General features: G+C 40.9%; 1 protein-coding gene across 2 annotated transcripts in view; it reads right to left on the bottom strand.

Moving 5' to 3' along the window:
• ITGBL1 (integrin subunit beta like 1) overlaps positions 1 to 22,818 on the bottom strand; it is a 238,660-nt gene that overhangs the window by 95,975 nt on the left and 119,867 nt on the right. For both annotated transcript variants that reach the window (XM_048494844.1, XM_048494843.1), the window contains exons 4-7: positions 22,052 to 22,174; positions 18,736 to 18,876; positions 12,752 to 12,892; positions 6,463 to 6,609 (exon numbers count right to left, since the gene is read on the bottom strand). In XM_048494844.1, the coding sequence (XP_048350801.1) occupies positions 6,463 to 6,609; positions 12,752 to 12,892; positions 18,736 to 18,876; positions 22,052 to 22,174 (552 nt within the window). The remainder of the gene's footprint in view (positions 1 to 6,462; positions 6,610 to 12,751; positions 12,893 to 18,735; positions 18,877 to 22,051; positions 22,175 to 22,818) is intronic.

Below are 22,818 nucleotides of genomic sequence, written 5' to 3' on the forward strand. Positions count from 1 at the left end.
AGTTATCGTGGCCTGCAACAATCCATACCCGCTTTTATCTCTCATTTCTATGTGTGAGAGAAAAATTGTAATTATAATGTCAGTCATAAATCAGAATGTCTCCTTTCCTTTGATTTCTAAACTTTTTTTTCTTTCTACCTCCATTTTGTTTTCCATGATATAATTTAAACTCTGTATCAAACTAATATATTTTAATCTGAACAATGGGAAAAGCAATAACCTTACTATGACCACATTTCAATCAAAATATTAGTCATGCACAGAAAATGTTAAAAAGAATTCCATCACTAGTTTCATTTTCCTCAACCCAAAAAATAGACGGGCTTAATAAATTCACCAGAACCACAAATGAGGGGGCCTGGGAGTAAGTGAGTATTAATGTTCCTTGTTTCACCTGGGTCAAATCAGATGAGCTTCTGGAAGATTGGCAAAAGGGTCTCCAGCAATTTTTGATGTTAAATAGCAACCACCAGAGGTGAGGGCAATTGATTTGGATTGGGGGTGAAGTGTGTTTATCAGGTCGAGAGAACCCTATCACCTTGGAATTTTTCCCCCTGATGTCAAACCAGAATGTTACATGTTTGTGGCATTTTAAAATTCATTGATTTATGAGTCATGAAACTATTCTTGGATGAAACATCATAATATTTAAATATCTAAAACAAACAAACAAACAAATTATCAATAAAATTTTGCTTGAGAATTGTCTACAGGGTTCAGTCCAGCCAGTTTTTCCCCACTCAGAAGTCTCATCCAACTCTCTCTCTTTCTCCACGCAGCTCCTGGGCCTATGCATTTTGTACATACAGGCCCTATGATCTCCAGTATAGCCATTCCTTCCTTCATTTTTCACTAGTAGAAAAGCTGGTTAGATCCAACCCAAAGATCTTCAAGCACTTCAAGCACATTGTATTTTTTTGTTCCCCATCTTAATCTTTGGTTCCTCTTATTTTTCATCCCACAGTATTCTACACAGATTGCTGACATTTTGATCCTCTCTGCTAGTTAAGGCCTCACTACCTGGAAGCCTGGACCCCTCAGTCCTGGCAGATTCCATTTCTCTTCTGTCCTATCCCCCAATTTTCCCACATCTACATAAGCTAGCTTAAAAGTAACTCTTGTTTTAAACTGAAGTAGTTCTAATTGATGGCTGGTTGTTAGTACTGTTTGTAAGTTAATTTAGAATACTTGCTTAGAGTATTTTCCCTCTCCATAAAATATTGCACCAAATCCCTCAATATACTCCACATGTTTAAAAAAACCTTTAGATCAGGTCTCTGTTGTTCTTTTCCATCTGAAACTCACCCCTTTAGGTAACAAACCTTGATTTTCTACTCCAGGCACAAACACGCAAGCTAATTTTCCATGTCAGTCTGAACACATGTTGACACATGGGTGTGGTAACACTTCTGAGCTTCTCAGTTATTGGCTACTGCCTCCTTTCATTCCTCCCCTATCTTTCAAGCTTGCTTCCTAGTTTTTGATGCTTGCTTCCTATTTTTTTCATGAGCAAAGGTTATTAATAATCTGGGCATTTTTAATTTAGGAACTATGGCCATGACCAGTATCCTACCTTCAGCTCGAGAAGGTTCCTTCAGTATTTCAAGCTCATCTCCAACCTCTCTTCTGTTGGAGGAAAAACTAATTAAGTTGGAGAAAGTTTCCTTAGAAATCAAGTTACACATTGTCTACACACAAATCACTTACTACTGACCTGATCGTTTTAACTGGAGATTCCAGTGACTGAACTTGGGATCTTCTGCATGCCATGTCACCTCCATGATGCTTAACTAGGAAATCATCATGTTACTGGCTCTAGCCATAAAATCACTATTGTTCAGATGTCTCTGGCAATGGCAAGGAAGGAACCATGTTACCCTGACTCTGTACCACTGCCATATTATCTGTATCAAGCTCAGACTCACAGTGCAATCTCCGCATGGTAAAAAATCCTAATACAGTTGTCAGGCTGCATAGACATATTCAAGTGTCTACAAAGTTCGGGGAAGCATTCTTAGTGCCAAGTGCTTTCAGATTCTGATAGTACCATCCATCCACCAAAGCTGCTGATGTACCTTGGCACTTTGTTCCACTCAATAACCCACTCAAACATAAAAGAATCCCCACACAAAGGATTCAGAAAAAGTCTAGCACACATTCATGTTCATTCCTTTGATTAGGTAATAACAATTATGATAATAACAGCAATTTCATGATGAGAAAAATATTCCCAAATTGTTAAACCTGTTGCTAAGGGTGGGATTTGCAGTATCCGCTTAAGGAAAAAAAATTGCTGGTATTTTTTTTTGAAAACTGATTGCATTGCTTCAGGATATTTAATATTTTGTTGTTACACTAAGGTACATTATGTCCTACTCCTCAGGACCCCACAAACAATATACATATACATCTATATTATGGTATGTCATAAAATAGAATAGTGGGAGGCAATAGTGCTTCAGACTTTCTTTGACCCTACAACTGAATGATTTCTTTAATGTCATTATTAACAGCGGTCGATTCCTTACTTCAAAAAATGGAAGCACATTCAAACCATTTTGGGAAAAACTGGGACCATTTGAGCACGGTTTCAGCGTGTCCACTGCAGCTTCTGCCCCACAAACAATCATCAGGCAGCAGCCACGCAGGATTCCCCACTGTGAAGCCATCTGAATCACTAATATCTCAGCCTCTTAAGGGGCCACTTTGATTATTGCTGCTAAAGGGATTTTTTTTTTTTTACTTTCCCCCTGTCATATCCATGTCCGTGCGAGCATGTGCAGACTGACATAGAAATGAGGAGACGAAGAAACCTTTTAAAAACAAACCGAAAAATTACTCGTCCCTGCCTTGGCTAGAACCAGCAAGCTTTCACACTGTAGCAGAAGGCTGCCTTAGCCACCTAAGCCACAGAAACTAAACTGGCAGAAGGAAATAAATACTAGTTTAAATAAATACTAGTCGCCCTGGTTTGCTTTGGGCTGGAAACAAAGGCGACCTGGGAAGCCCAGCCCTGTAAACAGGCTGCTCTGCTCTCAGCCCAAACAGAAAAAACTTGTCCTGTTCAAAAATAATCCATGACCTGATGGGGCCCAGATGTTACTACAATTCTTCCATGTGACCTGTTCTTTCCCTATGGTTTCCAGTGTACAATAGAATCACAGCGGAGTGACACATACAAAATAATAATTTAATCTCAGTCTTCTGAGGTTTGTTGAGATATTGACACTATGTATCAGTTCCCTGCTGTCGAACTCTTTTATTTCCCAATGAGTTGAGTAAAGGTGCCTCCAGAATAATTCTTATTATTTATTATTTATTTGATTTAATACCCCACCCTGCTCAGCCTACACCATCTTATCAGTATGGGGGAAGCATTCACATAACTCTTGTAATACTGTTCCAAAGAAGGACATTTGGGAGCCTCGTCACCCTCTTGGAGGTCAGAATTCAATGACTGAGATCATGCTGCAGACTAGATGGGAGAAATAACTTGCAACAATAAAGGGGATAATGCTGAGGATTTTGTCTCAGATTCAAGCCAATGGTTGAGCAAGGAAATAAAATCCTGATGAAAACCAGCAGCTAACTTATAGTTCCTGCAGAAGACTGGTAGCTGGAGGCAAAGAATATATAAGCAAATTCAGAATAGCTGAAGCTGATCTAAATTTGGCGAACAGTCTGTAACCTTTGCTTGACTCTTGATTGTTGTACATAGTTAAAGAGCTCATCACAAATTAGATGACAATGACATGTCAAATGAAATGATTCAAGAGCAGCTTTAGCCTTTTCCCCACATGAGTGAGGAAAGATTTCATAACTTCAGTTATCGTGGCCTGCAACAATCCATACCCGCTTATCTCTCTATTTCTATGTGAGAGAAAAATTGTAATTATAATGTCATAAATCAGAATGTCTCCTTCTTGATTTCTAAACTTTTTCTTCTCACTTCATTTTGTTTCCCAGTATAATTTAAACTCTGTATCAAACTAATATATTTTAATCTGAACAATGGGAAAAGCAATAACCTTACTATGACCACATTTCAATCAAAATATTAGTCATGCACAGAAAATGTTAAAAAGAATTCCATCACTAGTTTCATTTTCCTCAACCCAAAAAATAGACGGGCTTAATAAATTCACCAGAACCACAAATGAGGGGGCCTGGGAGTAAGTGAGTATTAATGTTCCTTGTTTCACCTGGGTCAAATCAGATGAGCTTCTGGAAGATTGGCAAAAGGGTCTCCAGCAATTTTTGATGTTAAATAGCAACCACCAGAGGTGAGGGCAATTGATTTGGATTGGGGGTGAAGTGTGTTTATCAGGTCAAGAGAACCCTATCACCTTGGAATTTTCCCCCCTGATGTCAAACCAGAATGTTACATGTTTGTGGCATTTTAAAATTCATTGATTTATGAGTCATGAAACTATTCTTGGATGAAACATCATAATATTTAAATATCTAAAACAAACAAACAAACAAATTATCAATAAAATTTTGCTTGAGAATTGTTCACAGGGTTCAGTCCAGCCAGTTTTTCCCCCACTCAGTCTCATCCAACTCTCTTCTCCAATGCAGCTCCTGGCCCATGTGCATTTTGTACATACAGGCCCTATGATCTCCAGTATAGCCATTCCTTCCTTCATTTTTCACTAGTAGAAAAGCTGGTTAGATCCAACCCAAAGATCTTCAAGCACTTCAAGCACATTGTATTTTTTTGTTCCCCATCTTAATCTTTGGTTCCTCTTATTTTTCATCCCACAGTATTCTACACAGATTGCTGACATTTTGATCCTCTCTGCTAGTTAAGGCCTCACTACCTGGAAGCCTGGACCCCTCAGTCCTGGCAGATTCCATTTCTCTTCTGTCCTATCCCCCAATTTTCCCACATCTACATAAGCTAGCTTAAAAGTAACTCTTGTTCTTGTGAAAACTGGAAGAAGTTCCTCTAATTGATGGCTGGTTGTTAGTGCTGTTTGTAAGTTAATTTAGAATACTTGCTTAGAGTATTTTCCCTCTCCATAAAATATTGCACCAAATCCCTCAATATACTCCACATGTTTTAAAAAACCTTTAGATCAGGTCTCTGTTGTTCTTTTCCATCTGAAACTCACCCCTTTAGGTAACAAACCTTGATTTTCTACTCCAGGCACAAACACGCAAGCTAATTTTCCATGTCAGTCTGAACACATGTTGACACATGGGTGTGGTAACACTTCTGAGCTTCTCAGTTATTGGCTACTGCCTCCTTTCATTCCTCCCCTATCTTTCAAGCTTGCTTCCTAGTTTTTGATGCTTGCTTCCTAATTTTTTCATGAGCAAAGGTTATTAATAATCTGGGCATTTTTAATTTAGGAACTATGGCCATGACCAGTATCCTACCTTCAGCTCGAGAAGGTTCCTTCAGTATTTCAAGCTCATCTCCAACCTCTCTTCTGTTGGAGGAAAAACTAATTAAGTTGGAGAAAGTTTCCTTAGACTGGGAGCTTTGCCTTCCTACTTTGGTCGGTGTAGTGATACGATGATGTTCATAAATTTAGACGCTGACAGTGATACAGTATATTTTAATTGACTGATTATACTTGTAAAAAATATAGGATGCAGTAGGACTAAATCCCACTGATATCAACAGAACTTGTCACATTTCCACTGCCTTTTATGAGACTTAGTCACAACTTTTGCAAGACTGTGCCCAAGAACCAAGTTCTTAATTCACTCACAGTCATAATAATTACATATGCGGTAATCGGAAAGGAGTAGGTGGAGCTGCCAGAAAGCTGCCAGCATAGTTAAGCAGTCTCCAGCCCAAGAGATTGTTGCCTAACATCTGCTGCTGGAGACTAATTGAGAGGTTCTGCACCTGAGCTGGGAAGAGATTGGCAGCCACACATGGTTGGAAAAAAATGACCATCATAATTTGATCATGGCATCAGTCAAGGAAATGTGAATCATGTAGAATGTACCACTCCTTCAAAACATGAAAAATTAACTAATGATATATTTCTCAATAAACATTTGCACTGCCAACCCCCCAAAATCACTGGAAAATTAAGTTTTCTTGAAAAATTGCATGATGGTGTAAAGAGTGACTCATGGAACAGTTATAGGCCTGTCTAGTGGGGGATCATTGGCATATCTGATTTGCTGATTCAGCCACCCCGACATCCACAAGTTATGCAGGGACCATGTTGATCTCTGCTACCCCTTATATCGATCCGATCCATAGCAGTTCAAATGACAAATTGCTTAGAATGGCTGTGCAAATTTCTATTTTTCCCAGCACAGATTCCTGTTTCCAGTTTCCTGATAATTTGTTAATCAGTACAGTTGAATGCTAATCTTTGAACACAATCTAGAACACAATACTCGAACATATATTCAATAAAACCGTTGCCTTCAGTCTAAGCAGTAATTCAACTGAACTGTCATCGTCCTGAAAAATGAAAGAATATCACCTACCTCTTCCAGAGCAAGGTAAATGAGAGCTTCCTTGACATTTTCTCAAACTCTCTTCAGCAGATATGGGACAAGAACGGGGATGTTCACACTTCTTCCCCACCCATCCTTCTTTACAGTCACATCTTCCACAGTTGCACTGGCCATGACCTTAACAAAAATATATATTTCAACTCAATTTCAGTCACTCTCCAGCCCCAGACACTGGCTGATTTTTGCTGCTTCCCAGGTTGCTCCCACAGTGCTCCCAATAACATCCACATCTTCTACCCATTAGGCCAATAAGATGACAATATGGTTATATAGCAAACTGTGTTCCATGTGGCTTTTGATTTTCTGCTAGAGTTGCTATACGGGAGCAATACCGGAACAACCACGCACCATTTTAAGTACAGTCCAAGCAGTGACTTTTGCTGATAGCTTAAAGAATAATGTGTTTGATCAAATACATGCAGTCCTTAACTCTTAAGGGTGGAAATGGGGTGTTCTCTGTCTGTGGCACATAAGCACTGTAAAGCAGCACTATGACCATATAGCATTTTGTACTGCATTTTGCACTGCCTAGGTGTAATCTTCACCAAGATGGTAAACCCATGATTGTGTGGTTCTGCTTTAGACAGCATGTGAGGGCTCACATGATTGAATGTGCTTCCATTTCCTGACAGGTTAACATGTGAGAGATAGGTATTGCTATCCTAAGCTGGCCTATTCAGAATCCTGAATCAGATCTATTCAGTGAGGCTAACTTGAAGGAATGTCTTTTTAGGATTTAATGTTGACTTGCTTAACTAAATCTGTGCTTTGAGGCACATTTGCTTTCTAGAAAAACACTAGTCCATGGGAGGTATAATTCTGTTAGATCGTAGGATTTAATGCTAGATTAGACAATTCTAATGAAAACCCATTAGGAGGTTGGCAATAGTATTTTCCCCCCAGAAAATTGAAGGTAACATTCATTATTGCCTGTGGTGTGCATATGTTTTTCTGTGGTGCTTCAGAAATCTTCCAAAGCGGGATCGATGAGAGACAGTAAGATAAAAGAATGGTTAACATTATGAGCATGGAAGATCATAGATCCACCAATGGACAACTGACCTTTCAGCCTTGGTTAATATGAAAAAGATAGGCTATAACATAAGAACCTTTTTCAAAACTTTTGCCTAGCTTAGAAAGAAGTGCTTATATAGGAACTGAGACAAAGTTTGTCTTGCTGGGTAGAAAAATATAACTACAAATGTAGAAGTTATATAAAACTACAAATGCATGCCCTATTTACCCTGTTCATCTCTTCTTTTCTTCTTTTCTTTCATTTTGATTTCTTCTTTAATTTCTTTTGTTTCTAATTATGCTAAAGGCAATATTAGCTTAATAACAATAACAAAGCAGAGGTACAAGCCCACTAAAGCCAATTGGCCTTGAATGGTGTAATTTTGCTCAGGTTGTAAGTTACTGAAAAACTGTGCCGAGACAGACAGACAGACAGGACAGACAGGAAGAAGAAGAAGAAGAAGAAGAAGAAGAAGAAGAAGAAGAAGAAGAAGAAGAAGAAGAAGAAGAAGAAGTATTAGTAGTAGTAGTAGTAGTAGTAGTTTTGGATTTATATCCCCCCTTTCTCTCCTGCAGGAGATTCAAAGGGGTTTATAATCTCCTTGCCCTTCCCCCCTCACAACAAACACCCTGTGAGGTGGGTGGGGCTGAGAGAACTCCTAAAAGCTGTGACTAGCCCAAGGTCACCCAGCTGGTGTGTGTGGGAGTGCATACGCTAATCTGAATTCCCCAGATTAGCCTCCACAGCTCAAGTGGCAGAGCAGGGAATCAAACCCTGTTCCTCCAGATTAGAATGCACCTGCTCTTAACCACTACGCCACTGCTGCTCCCAGAGAGAGAGAGAGAGAGTGCTCCTTAAAGCTACAGCTAGTGAATAAAAAATGTGGTAATCTGTGGCTGGCCTGAGCACTTCCCAATGTGGAACTGCACAGAATACCCACAAAGATGACCACTAATTCTGCACTTACATAAATAGCTGTACAGTAACATTTATTTTGTGAAGATAAAAAATTAAGTGGTTCTGTCATACCATCCTTAACTCATTAAAAACAAATGTCTGTTCCCTGATAAAGGGATGATGACCCACTTTCCAAAATCCAAGCCCTTATTCTAGGTCACAGCTGCTGGAGAGCTATCAAATGTTGGGCCAGATAAACCCTGCTCGGTGCTTTGATATGGCTGCGTGCCTTCCCTCATGGATTTCCCTCAAATAAAAAACTATGTAAATGAGATTTCCTGCCACAGATTGAAGTCCAGCAATCAAAAGCAGAGCTTACAATGCAGGTAAAGGAGTGAGGAGATAACAGGAAGAGCTAAGTATGGAGAAAATACTGTAAAAGGAGATGATCAATAGCTTAGATATCCCATATCTTAGCAACAAGCTCTCTATTGAACATTACCACCAAAATAGTACTACCACCATTTAGGGACACTCAAACACCCACCAGTTCAGTTAGCATCCTGCCTTTCAATGATCAGTTTGATAGTTCAGTCCCATGTCTATGCTCTCAAAATCTTTCTCTCATTTGCTTCTCTTTCCAGTCACCGTAATTTTTGCAAATGCTTTTGCCCATTCTCATTTTAGGCCAAATCTATGCATGCAGCAGTGACCACAATGTGGTAATTCATTGGGCTGTGCTATTGTTAATTTTCTTTCATTTTTTTAAAAAATGTTCTTTTATAATTACCCAATTAGCACACTGAGGAGAAGGGTCATTATCTGGTCCCCACCATACTGGGCTAACTTTCTACTTACAAAGATTATTTGACATGAAAATAAATTTAAAATATTTTTTTAAAAAACCCATATATAGTCAGAAGTAGCATGATCCATGCAATACCGTTTTATAATAATCTTAGAATTTTCAGGTTTACCTCAGCAGAAGGCAACCAGCATACATGTATAGAAAACTGTAATGTGATGTGATTGCATAGTGTAACCAGAATAATTTGTCTTTCAGAGACTTCCTGATTTGTGACATGGAGTTGTTTTTCTGCTGAGAAATTCATTAGGAGACAGCCACTCTTGTTATACACTAACTAGATACAGCGGTTTTGCACAGGACAAACCACTCAGCAGTCTGAAATGAAATCTCCAGAGAAACAAAAATCTCTAGAGAAAGCTCTCTCACTTTTTCTTTCTCTGTGAGGTAAAGACTTACAATGCAGGACTTCCAGCCTTATTGAATTAAGTCTTAAAACTAACTGGAGGCATCACATTTAGTTTCAGACAAGTACTTTATCTGTAATCAGGCTTTTCATGATTCTCAGCTGGTTACGCTGTAGGGTTTCTCCTATCTGCAATTCTGTCAATTAGGCTGAAGAAACACGTGGAGAGGCATCTTCAAGGAGTAACCACCAGCTATAGGGTCTTTATATTGTGACTTGTGCTCAGTTAACCCTGTGGTGTTTGGGCTGATGTGAAAAAAAGTTGGGAAAAAGTGTGCATTCTTATTATTAAGGTGAAGTGAATTATCAAACCAAGTGACAATACTGTGGCTCATTTATCTAGCAGATGATAAAAATAACAACATAGCCATAGTGCTTTTTGAATGTTCAAGACACTTCAGCAATCATTACAAACCTCTTGTGTTGAGTCAATATAACAAGCCTCATGGAAGATAGGGGGAGTTAAGGCTATGAGAAAGTGAGGCTTGCCTTACCTAATTAGTTCTTGGGTGAAATCTCAGAAGCAGTTGACTTGGTGTTTCAGGAGACAACTTTGGGATGCCAGAGTCATTTTCTAGCAGTTATTCTCTTGCTTTAAAAATGCCATGAGGACATAAACCTGCTTGGCACCATGGCACCAGGGAAGGGCTCCTCCTATACCATTTTTCAAGAGCCTCATGGTTTACATAATTTCTGACCGACAATTTTTAGAATGATCGCAATGGAAAATCTGGAATTATCAGCAGAGGCATAGCTAGAAAAAATAAATTGTTCCCAAAATTGTAACAAACACCTGAGACCTAAAACTAACGATAGGCCGATTCTCGGACTGTGCCCTACAACTCAACATAACACTAAGGCAGGCCCGACACCCTGCTCTTGCCTTATCCTTAACCCCCAATCATTATTTTTATTTAATTTATTATTTAATTTATTATTTAAATTAATTTATTGTTTTAATTAATTTATTAATTTAAATTAATTTATTAAATTTAATATATTAATTTATTTAATTTATTCAGTAATAAACTGTTCCCAAGATTGTAACAAAAAATAAATTAAATAACAAAATAATATGTTAGGGTTAGGGTTAAAGCAAGGGTAGGGGCTCAGGCTTGCCTAGTGTTACGTTGAGTTTTAGGGCGCAGTCTGAGAATACAGCTATGGTTAGTTTCAGGTTGTGGGCTTTTATAACAATTTGGGGAATAATTTGTTGCCAAAATTGTAAAAAAAACCAAAACCTAAAACTAACCATAGCCCTATTCTCGGACTGTGCCCTAGAACTCAACGTAACACTGTCAAGCCTGAGCCCCTGCCCTTGCCTTAACCCTAACCCTAATTTATTATTTTTATTTAATTTATTCAGTCATCAATTGTTCCCAAAATTGTAACAGAAACCTGAAACCTAAAACTGATCATAGCCCTATTCTCGGACTGCGCCCTAGAACTCAACGTAACACTGTCAAGCCTGAGCCCCTGCCCTTGCCTTAACCCTAACCCTAATTTATTATATTTATTTAATTTATTCAATCATAAATTGCTCCCAAAATTGTAACAAAAACCCAAAACCTAAAACTGGCCATAGCCCTACTCAAAATTAGAAATGAGCCCAATTTTTTCTGTGCCCCCAATGGTGGGCACCCAGGACATTTGTTCCTGGATGTCTCCATTGTAGCTACGCCTCTGATCATCAGCACAGGATCTGTCTTGTGGAGTTCCATACTGTGTTATATCTTATGTTCTTTAATCTGTGTGTGAAGCCTTTAGAGAAGATTGTCAAAAACTTTCAGGTTGAATCTCATCAGTCTGATAATGACACCCAGTTCTATGTTTCTCTGAGTCAACCCTACCTGACCCTGAGGCAGTTGTAGCTTTTGTGAATTAGTTTCTGGTAGTCATGGTCAAGTGGTTAAGGTTGAACAAGCTGAAGCTGAATATAGCAAAATGAAGGTGATGCTGGTTGACATGGCTGAGGTCTGGGAGAATATTATGCTTGCTGATTTGGATGGAGTTCACTGAGGAGTTATTTTAAATCTAGTGTTGATATTAGAGAAACAGGTCATCTTAGCTTTTAAAAATGCTTTTTTTCATCTTCACTCAGCGAAGAATCCGCCCACCTATCTTGATTCAACTAACCTGGCCACGCTGATTCACACTGCGATAACCTTTTTGTGGTAATAAAACTGGCCACCTAGTTTTATTGAATGCTGGCAAAGGAAGTAGAGGTGCAGCATAGGGAACAGATCCTGATTATTGGGGAGCAAGCTTGGTGAACCCAGAGCATGCCTTTTTCCAGCCCAGTGGTAGGGGCACCCAGAACAGCAACTCAGTGGGAGCCATTTGGATACCGGCCGCTAAATGAATCTCCCCAGGTTACCACTGGGTATGGGGCATTCAGGAGTCCCATATCTGAGAATGTGGCAATGAGGCCCATCCCACCCCCTAGGCCCCCTTAGGAGGCACCAATAATGAGGAGACAGGCATGCAGGCATCACCCCCCCGCCAAGAATCCATCCCCATGCGCAACCAACCAAGCTATGACAGGCTAAAAGGAGTAACAATTGAAGTGCTCATAACAATAAAACACAACCAAGCCATGCACTAGAGGGCGGAAGGGAAGAGTCAAAGAGCACAGAGAAAAGAGGTGGAGTGCCGCTTCTCTCAGCAATACATGGATGCATTTGCTCTGGCTCCACCCCCAGTCCAACTCACTGCCCTCCGCTGGCCAGCCTCTAATGGCCTTGCCCTCAGGGGGCCATGCGGCCAGTGTAGAGAACAGTCCTCAGCCTCCCCACTTCGGGTCAGTGATGGTGGCACAAAGTAAGTCCCATACTATGCTTTCTGATTTAATTATATTTCTCTCTGTTGGATTGCATATGTAATAAAAAATTATCAAATGTATGTGATTTTCAACTGTGAAGTCTTTACCGCTATATTGTGCTAAATTGTGGAGACTAGCACTCAGCAGAACGTCCATTTTGTATGGCAAAACATAGATCCTACCTCATATCACTGGAGAATACAGTAATTCACAATCTTTCATTGCTATGACCATAAGCAGTTCACCTTTCCTTACCTGAACAGAAATCGTCTGAGTATCTGTCATAGACTGCCTTGCAGTTTCGTTCATCGCACTCACAAGTGTCTCCATGGATATCTCCCCAGTCTCCTGTTGGGTCAACGTCATGACATGTGCACTCTCCGCATATACAGGTACCTAAAGAAGCAAGAATTGGTATGAGAGAGAAAATCACAAAAGATTTAAATACGGACTATCGAGATGAATTAAGAGAACACAAAGTGATCACTTTGACTTAATGCAGTTTTTGAAAGTGTGTTTTTTTTACTGTCTTGGTCTATAGACAAGTCAGTTTGCATCCCCCAACATACTGAATAACAGATCAGAATTGTGTCTATGTACATTGTCTTAGGTAGGTGAGAAGAAAATGCAAATAATACCCTCAAGGCAACGATTCAATGGATGTGACAGGATCTTTGTTTGTGTGTGAGCCTTGCCAATTCTTTGACTTATACTTGGAAGTGGTAAAGAGTGGAAGAGGGTCTTTTCCTTGGGCTCTCTGGCTCCCTTTTCCTTAAGCAGCATTTTATATTTAATAGATATGGGTAGATACTTGTGTGGATAAAAAAACTCCCCAGTTGGGAGGGTGGGTCACACAGGGATCGGGTATATGTTTATCCAATCCTTGGGGGGAACTCTGGTTTGCAGAAAAAAATCAATTTTTTTAATGAAGCAGTACTCATAATTGCATATGTGCAGTTGTCAGCAGGGGGCAAAAATGTTCAGATGATATTTGAGGTCACTATAACAATCTAAAATATGCCCAACAATGAAATGACATAAAAGTGGGACACTAGTCACGTCAGGGGGGAAACAGGGGTTATGAGGTGGGAGAAGACCAGATGGGATGGAAGGGCAGGTAGGTCAAGTGGCCCAGGGGAGAAAAGACTGGGCAAATAGAGAGAAAAAAGAGCTAGGGGGCAACAGCAATGAGTGGACAGGAAGGAGATGGGAGTTACCTGTCCTGTGATTCCTTGTGTTCCTCTGTAGTGCTCCATTCCTTCCAATGCAGAACAATTAAACAACAACTTGTCTTTGACAGGATATTGTTAAATTCTACACATTACATGTCTCCTTCTGGTCATCAGGAATCCTACACCTATGGTGCATTTTTGTTATGTTTTATTTAAAATATGTATATGTTGTTTGACCCTAAAAATTATCAGAAGACTAATATGAATTGTGGCTAGGGTAATGTGGAGGTGGCAGGATTGACTCTTCCACTGCATCCACTGATCAAAAATAGGTTCCTCGTTGTGAAAAAACCAGATACCTTTCCTTTTTTCCCTGCAGCAGCCTAGCACCATTTTGACTAAGGAAATGGCACACAGAAGCAGGAAGAGTTAAAAATCCTCTTCCCTGGTGTCATAGACCCAAATCATTTTGTTTCCAATCACAGCTATTTTTAAGGCCAAATTCCACATCTGGCTTTCCACTCTTAAAATTCTACTATTTTGGCTCTGACTCTACCCCCAACCCAGAGGCAGAGTGAGGGAAAACCGCACCCGTGGTGCACGCACGCCCTGTGCTCCTGCCTCAGCATCACCTGCCCCCACCCCGGAATGCCCCTGGAATGCCCTGCCATGCCCCCACCATGCCCCCTCAATGGCCTGGCCATGCCTCTGCCGCTGCTTCTCCTGGGGCGTCATGCCCCCCTTCCCATGGGTGCTACACCACTGCCCCAACCCCCCAAAGTTGAGTGGCTCTTGGAAGAATCCATTGATAAAATGCAAGGAGCTACACTTGGAAATGAAAAAAGAGAGACATCCTGAAGAGCCATGAAAGAAATCTTCGGATCAGTCCAAAAATAGTTATGCAGTAAAAACTCAGTGGTAGTCATGAAGGTTCATGTCAATTGACAACTATAACAAATAAATATTTTTGTATAAAATCATGTGATCTACACTAAGCTTTCTATTGGTATCATTTGTTATCGCATAAGAAAAGCATCTGATTTGACACATATCAATTATTTATCATTTGTTTGCAGGGCTACAGGAACCATTCAAAAATGGTTAAACTAAAAAGAAAATCGCTTCTATTATTTCTATATTTCAGCCAGGATTTCAATTGCTCTGTAATTAAGATGAGAGAGTTTTCTAAATGCTCTCAGGATAATTAGATGCTCCTAATTTGGCAAAGCTTTGTCAGTAGAGATGTTCTGAGGAGATATGTATCTGTAAAACATACATTTTTTCCCTTCACTGTAATAGTTCTGAGCCACAGCCAAAAGAAGAATGCTTGATATTTAAATATTTCCTTAGTGAACCCAGGAATCACAGCAGATGACTACAAGCCTGTTTGTTAATCATTGTTTTTCCTAAATGATGTCAAAGTAAAATTACTGGTAGCAAATTGAAACTTTTAATTATTGCCAAAGAACAGCATATACAAAAGGTGAATTCAGGTTACCATTCTTTTCAGCCGGAGGAGATTCAGGCTTGTAAGCTGTAAGGAACACCTTGTGAATGTTTTAAGCCTTGGACATCAGAGAAGCCTGATGTTTATGCACTCACAGAATTTACAGGCCATGTATTCTGGCACAAATAAAACAGCCATCCAAGGCATGCGAGTTTGCTCAAGTGAAATTTTAAAATTTGATGAAACATGAATCTCCCTTGAGTCTCAGCAAGAAAGGGAGATTATAAATGAAGTAAGTAAATAACTAAGTAAATAAAATTTGTATGAAATGATGATTAAAATACATTTATGATCTGCATCATATTACTACCTCAGCAGCAAAAAAAGAGAATGGCTCCAATGGTTCAGAAATGGTTTCCTGAATAAAAAGGTCTGTACTTGATGGCACTGCCAGCTGGTGCTTTCACACACATAGGCGGATTCCGCATGGGCCAAAAACAGCGGTGTGAAAACGGTATAAAATTGTTTAAAATGGTGTAAAAGGGTTTACACCGTTTTCACACCGCTTCCCCCATAGACTAAATACACTTTCAATCCACCTTCAACCCATTTCCAAGTGAATTTTGCTGTTTCACATAATCAAATGCAGTTGCAAAGTGCATTGAAAGTAGAAGACTCTGACAGCACCCACAAATGGTACAACAGCTTCTTCAAAAAGAGAGTAGGCCCTTCAGCTGCTTCAACCCTTTGTTTTCTTCACTGGCTGATAAGTCATTTTACCAGGGACCATACCCTAAAAACATCTAGATTAGATTACTACGATGTGGGGTTGCTCTTGGAGACTGTCTGGTCCAGAACGTTGTGGCTAAAATGCTGACTGGAGTGGAACACAGTGACCCTATCACTCCAGTCATGTTCCATGTACATTGGAACACTCCCACTTTGCTTATGAGTGCAATTCAAGGTGCTGGCATTGATTGTCAAAGCCATATCTGACTTGGAGCCAGCCACTGGCGTAATGCCCATTGGGCAAGGTGGGCAGCTGCCCAGGGCATCACCTTGTGGGGGGGCATCAAAATGCTGGGTTCATTTTTGGGTATTTTAGTGGTTTTCCATTTTTTGCCTGCAGGGGGCGCAGTTTTTAGGCTAGCGGAACCTAATTTTCAGCGTATCATCAGGAGACTGTCCTTATGCTACCCCCCAGGTTTGGTGAGGTTTGGTTCAAGAAGTCCAAAGTTATGGACTCCCAAAGGGGGTGCCCCTATCCCCCATTGTTTCCAATAGGAGCTAATAGGAGATGGGGGCTACCCATTTGAGGGACCATAACTTTAGCCCCCCTGAACCAAACTGCACCAAACCTGGGGGGAAGTCTCCTGATGAGACCCTGAAAGTTTTGAGACTGTGCCTTCAGAAATGTGCCCCCCCCAGCCTGCAACCCCCATTGACAGCAATTCAGAAAACTCAATGCAGAACAAAGATTCTTGGGCAAATTTCGGGATGTTCTTGCAGGGAGGGCATTCTTGGATGTATCAGCACCAACATTTCAGGGTATCATCTGGAGACTGTCATGATGGCAACCCCAAGGTTTGGTGCAGTTTGGTTCAGGGGGTCCGAAGTTATGGACCCTCAAAAGGGTAGCCCCCATCTCATTAGCAAAGAATGTGGGATGGGGTACCCCATTTGAGGGTCCATAACTAGGATAGTTTCCAGATGATACCCTGAAATTTTGGTGCTGATACATCCAAAAATGCGCCCCCTTCAGGAACATCCTAGAAATTTGCCCGAGAATCTTTGTTCTGCATTGAGTTTTCTGTATCGCTGTCAATGGGGGTTGCAGGCTTGGGGGGCACATTTCTGAAGACACAGACTCAAAACTTTCCAGGTCTCATCAGGAGACTGCCCTGATGATACCCCCCAGGTTTGGTGCAGTTTGGTTCAGGGGGGGCAAAGTTATGGACCCTCAAAACTGTAGCCCTCATCTCCTATTAGCTCCCATTGAAAACAATGGGGGATGGGACACCCCCTTTGGGAGTCCATAACTTTGGACTCCTTGAACCAAACCTCACCAAACTTGGGGAGCAGCATAAGGACAGTCTCCTGATGATATGCTGAAATTCTGGTGCCGATATGTCTAAAAATGCACCCCCTGAAGGCACCAATGTCCTGGTGCAAAAAAAAATTGGTCATGGTGCAGTGGCCGCCCATGGGGGGGGGGGGCATCCAACTCAGGTTTTGCCCAGGGCTACAGTTTGCCCAGGGCTGCCTCATTACGCCCCTGGAGCCAGCATATCTGAAGGACCAACTACTGTTGTATGAACCTGCCCAAAAGCTCTGGTCATCTTCAGAGGTCCTGCTTGAGGCACCCCTTCCATCTGAGGCTAAATGGGTGGCAACGCAAGAAAAGGCCTTCTTGGATGTGTGTTGCAACTTTGGAATTCCCTCCCAATGGAGGTTTCTCAGCCTTCCTCTATTGTTGTCTTTGGCAAGCAGGTGAAGTTTATTTTTTGGGTTGTTTTGTGTTCCCTCACTAACTCCTATTAGCCCTCATCCTTGTTTTAGTGGATTTTATGAGTTTATCTGTAGATACACCTGATTTGTTTTACATATTTTGTATATATTTGTATTTTTTAAATGTTTTCTACTGTCTGAACTGTTTTAATGTTTGCTGCTTTAGGGGACCTTGATTTGGGTGGAAAGACAACGTAAGAATATTAATAAATGAAATGAATAAGCCTTGAGTTTATTTTTGTAAGCCAAAAGTGAGATAGAAATTTTCTAAATAAATCATAATAAAATATTAGATTAAGGCAGTGGTGGGATTAAAATGATTTAACAACTGGTTCTGGTGGGTTTTCTGTGCTGTATGGCCGTGGTCTGGTGGATCTTGTTCCTGACGTTTCGCCTGCATCTGTGGCTGGCATCTTCAGAGGTGTATCCGAGGTGTATCACAGAGGGAAGTCTGTTACAGACTGTGTCCAGGATCCTTCTCTCTGGACACAGTGTGTAACAGACTTCCCTTTGTGATACACCTCTGAAGTTGCCAGCCACAGATCCAGGCGAAACGTTAGAAACAAGATCCACCAGACCACGGCCACACAGCCCAGAAAACCCACCAGAACCAGTTGCATCCGGCCGTGAAAGCCTTCGGCAATTTAACAACTGGTTGTTTACAAGAACCATTTTAACAACTGGTTCTGCCAAAGTGATGCAAACCTGCTGAATCCCACCACTGGATGAGGGTGACTCCCAGTCTGGAGAATAACAAAAAACGATAATACCGGGCAATGTATATTTTGCCCATATATATAGCCACACATGAACCACACACTGTACTGTCCTCATACCATAGATCCTTCTTGCCGTAAAGTGCTTTGTTTGGGGCTTTTATCTTATGCTGCCCTTTTCTGCCAAATTATAGGTAAAACGAGTTTGCTTGATAGTATGTAATATAATATGCTCCTAATGTGAGGTAAATTACATATGCCATAAACTCACTGCATGCATCTGGTAATGGAGTTTTAAAAGTGAGACACAGAATTATAAATGCATTAGGACATTATTTAAGGTTTTTTTTAAAAAAAATGAAGATTATCTCTCTATACATAATGTGAACAACACACCTCTGTTGCTGCAGATTTTGCCATCTGGAGATGTGCATCTCTTCTTGATCTCCCATGGGGTGATGTCACACTGGAGTTCACATTTATCGCCATGCCAACCAGGCTCACAGTAACAGTTTCCACAGTAACACTTCCCATGGCCTTAGAGCCCAAAATAAAGAAAATTACAGTAAAGAAGGATTTTTCTTATTCAAAGATATATTCATCTGTTTACTTTTTCCAACATGATTTTCAGTGTGGATGCATGAAACTGGTACTATCCATGAATTTTCTAGTTAGAAGAGTAGTTTTGTTCTCTGTTGCACAATAACCTCCACAAAAGAAGTGACTATCATCAGAAAAATTTCATTACTTCCTAGCTTTTTTGTGGGCCTGCTTTATTTCAGCAGTGAATGAGTATGTGCATAATGAAGCCATTAGGAAAGCCAGCTATGTTCTTTTGAAACTTACAATGAACGGTAACATCTAATTGCCCCCACTGATTCAAACTGGGAGTTTAACATAACATATGAACATTTTACAGCATTTTCACATGGAATCAGAAAAACTAAATAGCTGAACATAAATCAGACGTTAACATAGTTAAGCAAAAACATTGACATATTCAGACACAGTCAGGCCCATAAAAGTATAAAGAAATGAGAAAGGCTATCTTCTTTGAACAAACGTTAGTTCTGCCAGCAATGAAAGGTTTACTTGCTGAACACCAGGTATATTCACATAGCAAGCGATAAGTTGTACATTACCTTTCCAGGCTAGCCCAATTTCACGAAAGCTTGGCTGTTAAGCAGGGTTGGTCCTGGTTAGTACTTGGATGGGAGACCACCAAAGAGGTCTAAGGTTCCGATAGAGGAGGCAGGCAAGGACAAACCACCTCTGATGTCTCTTGCCTTGAACATTCTACAAGGTTGCCATCAACCAGCTGTGACTTGATGGCCCTTTCACCCACCACCAGGTTTTACACATTACTGAATAGTAATTCACATTACTGAATGGCCCTTTCACCCACCACCAGGTTTTACACATTACTGCATGATCATAATCATTCACTTCCTGGACTTTCCAAAGATGGCACAAACATACACACACGCATGCACACACGCACGCACACACACACACACACACACACACACACAGAGGCAGGCAGGCAGGCAGGCAGGCAGGCAGCAGACAGCCTCCCCAAATGGAGGTTGCATGGAAAACTAGGAAGCAGTGGGTGGGCAAAATGGTGACTTGGCTTGGCTAGGGACACTTTGCAGGAGGAGGAGAAACAGCAAAACAAACAGCCGCAGAGTATGAAGAGCATGCATGTATGGCCAAGGATAGAATGCTGGTGGCCTATAAGGCAGTTCCAAAATAGGGGGAAATTGAAGGCTAAAAGCAGAAGGTCCTGAGATGATGTTTCAGCAGTGGAATTCGCCAGACTGAAGGGCTGACATTCTACGGCGACAGGAAGAAATCCACCAAAACTCTATAATCCTATTAAATCCACAAAGACCCATCAAACCCAAGCTCAGAAATGACCCGTTTTTGCTATCTCCTACCAGCTATAGAACATTCTGCTGTGAACTGCAAAGAACTCATGCATATTCATGATTAAGAATATGCTAGACACCTCTTTATATAGGAAGAATTAGTCCAGTTAATAGAAGAGTCAGTTGAACTTCAGCTCCTTTCCGCTATTGCAGATATGAACCCTTTCAAAATAATGACATAAATGACAGAGAAGGAATGTTTGTGCTGTCATGATATCATATGGATAACACAAAATGCTAATTTTCCTTGTAGTAATTTTTCCAGAATATTCAAGTCCTGAAACAACACCATATTTCCTGAATACTTAGTGATTGCTCATTTGGCTTTTCGCAGTGGTGAAGCTCCAAGGGGACGGAGGGGGTGAGCCGTGCACTGGGCGCATGCCTGGGGGTGCAGAAATTGCCCCAGGCCCCTTCCCCTTCCGCTCCCCCTCTGCGCCCCCTCACGGCGTCCCCCCGCAGTGCCCCCCTGTGGTGCTCCCCCATGGTGCCCCCCACGACGCCCTTCCCCCCTTCCCCCACTGACCTTAGTTCCTTTCCTTTTTGAGAACTTTTTCAGGCTGCTAAAGGCCTGCTCGCAGTAAAAACGCCCTGAGGAACTACAGTTCCCAGGAGACCTTCGGGCTCACAAGGTCTCCTGGGAAGTATAGTTCCCATCAGGCCGTTTTTACTGAGAACAGGCCTTTGAAGCCTGAAAAAGTTCTCAAAAAGGAAAGGAACTAAGGTAAGTGGGGGAAGGGGGGAAGGGGGGAGGAGGGGAGGGGGGAGGGGGAGGGGGAGGGGGGAGGGTGCAGTTTGGCCGAGCTACACCTCTGGCTTTTCGCTAACATAAAATATCTTTCATCTTTGCAACTTCCTGTAATATATCCTTCCAATTTTATACAATCAGCACCACTATTCCAAAGTTTCCCCATGTGACTCAAAATCTCTAAAGGGATAAATGGGATTCCCAGCCTCCATTTGAGCGGTAACAGGAGATTACATCCAGTAATCACATCACAGTCTATTGCAATGCTTATTGTATATATCACCTCCATTTTTGAATGCAGAGTCCTCTACTTTTATGGTTTGTCAGGCCTGTTTTTGTTGTTTTCATTGCTTTGCAGCTCTGCAATCAGAAATCCTTACTATCTGATTGAATTGCTCTTCATATTTTGTAATCTGCCTTGCATCTCAGTGAGCAAAGTGGACTATAAATGATATTGTATAACAATAGTAATAACAATGTCAGCAATAATAATGGATAGGTTACTACTTGACCACAATTAACTACCATTGAGATGAAATTCATTTGAAAGCAATAAGATTTGCAGTAAAACCTAAGTGTAGTTACATCTTTATAAGGCTGCTAACTTTAGTGGATTTAGAAGGGCATAACTCTGTTTAGGGCTGCACTGCAAGTCACAGTTTATCTGCTCCATTAATTTCAGTGAGATTAATACACTCATTATGACACTCATTGTAATGCAAAATGAGCTCTTATTTTTCGTGCAACTTCCTGCCATTTTCTCTGTGTGTAAAATACCATCAAGTCACTGATGACTTATGGCAACCCAGTATGGTTCTCAAGGCAAGAGACTAACAGGAGTAATTTGCCACTGCCTTCTTCTGCATAGCAACCCTGGAATTCCTTGTGGGACTCCCATCCAAGTATTCACTAGGGCCAACCCCACTTAGCTTCTGAGATCTGATGAGAACAAGCTAGCTGGGATCATCCAGGTCAAGCCATTTGTCATAGAATGATTGTTTGACTCTATGATAACTTTTATGAATATACTTACCTGTACACATCTCTCCTGTCTCTTCATCTATGCACTCTCTGTCATCACACTCACAATATTTGCCATGGATCAATCCATTTCCTTCTAAGTTGTCACATTTACACCTGCCACAAAGGCATGTTCCTGAAGAAATCAGAAGCAAATGGTAAAAAATATATACAGATCAAAATGTAGGAAAGGATGTCAAGGACTATCTATTCTAAACCTTCAAGATAAGGAATTATTTTATACCCTAGTGTATCTGCCAGATGTTTATTTGCTATTATTTGTTTTATTTTGTTCAACTGTTGAGATATATTTTGTCTCAGTGCCCTGAGATTGCTCAGCTTTTCAGTGACAGACTGGGAACTCTCCACTACTCCCCCACCCCCCAAGTCTTCTAAGAAGCTGGAATATTGTGAAGTACTTGACTGACAGCACTGAAAACCTAGAAGTCTCTATGCCCCATTATAGCATGGTTTTAGTTCACTGTTAAGCCTTCTAAGGGAGGGTATTTCAGTTAGTGCCTATCCCTTTAACTCATTTCCCAATAAGCAGTTTCCTTTCTTTACCCAGCAATCCCCTGTTTTAGTTCTGGCCAGTCAGATGGTCACCTAAAATGGTCACCTAATATCAAAAATGTCATCAAAAAAGCACAACAAAGAATGTTCTTTCTGCGCCAACTCAGGAAGCTCAAACTGCCCAAGGAGCTGCTGATACAGTTCTACAGAGGAATCATTGAGTCTGTCATCTGCACCTCTATAACTGTGTGGTTTGGTTCTGCAACC

The sequence above is a fragment of the Sphaerodactylus townsendi genome, linkage group LG04, assembly GCF_021028975.2.
Source record: "Sphaerodactylus townsendi isolate TG3544 linkage group LG04, MPM_Stown_v2.3, whole genome shotgun sequence".
NCBI lineage: Eukaryota > Metazoa > Chordata > Lepidosauria > Squamata > Sphaerodactylidae > Sphaerodactylus > Sphaerodactylus townsendi.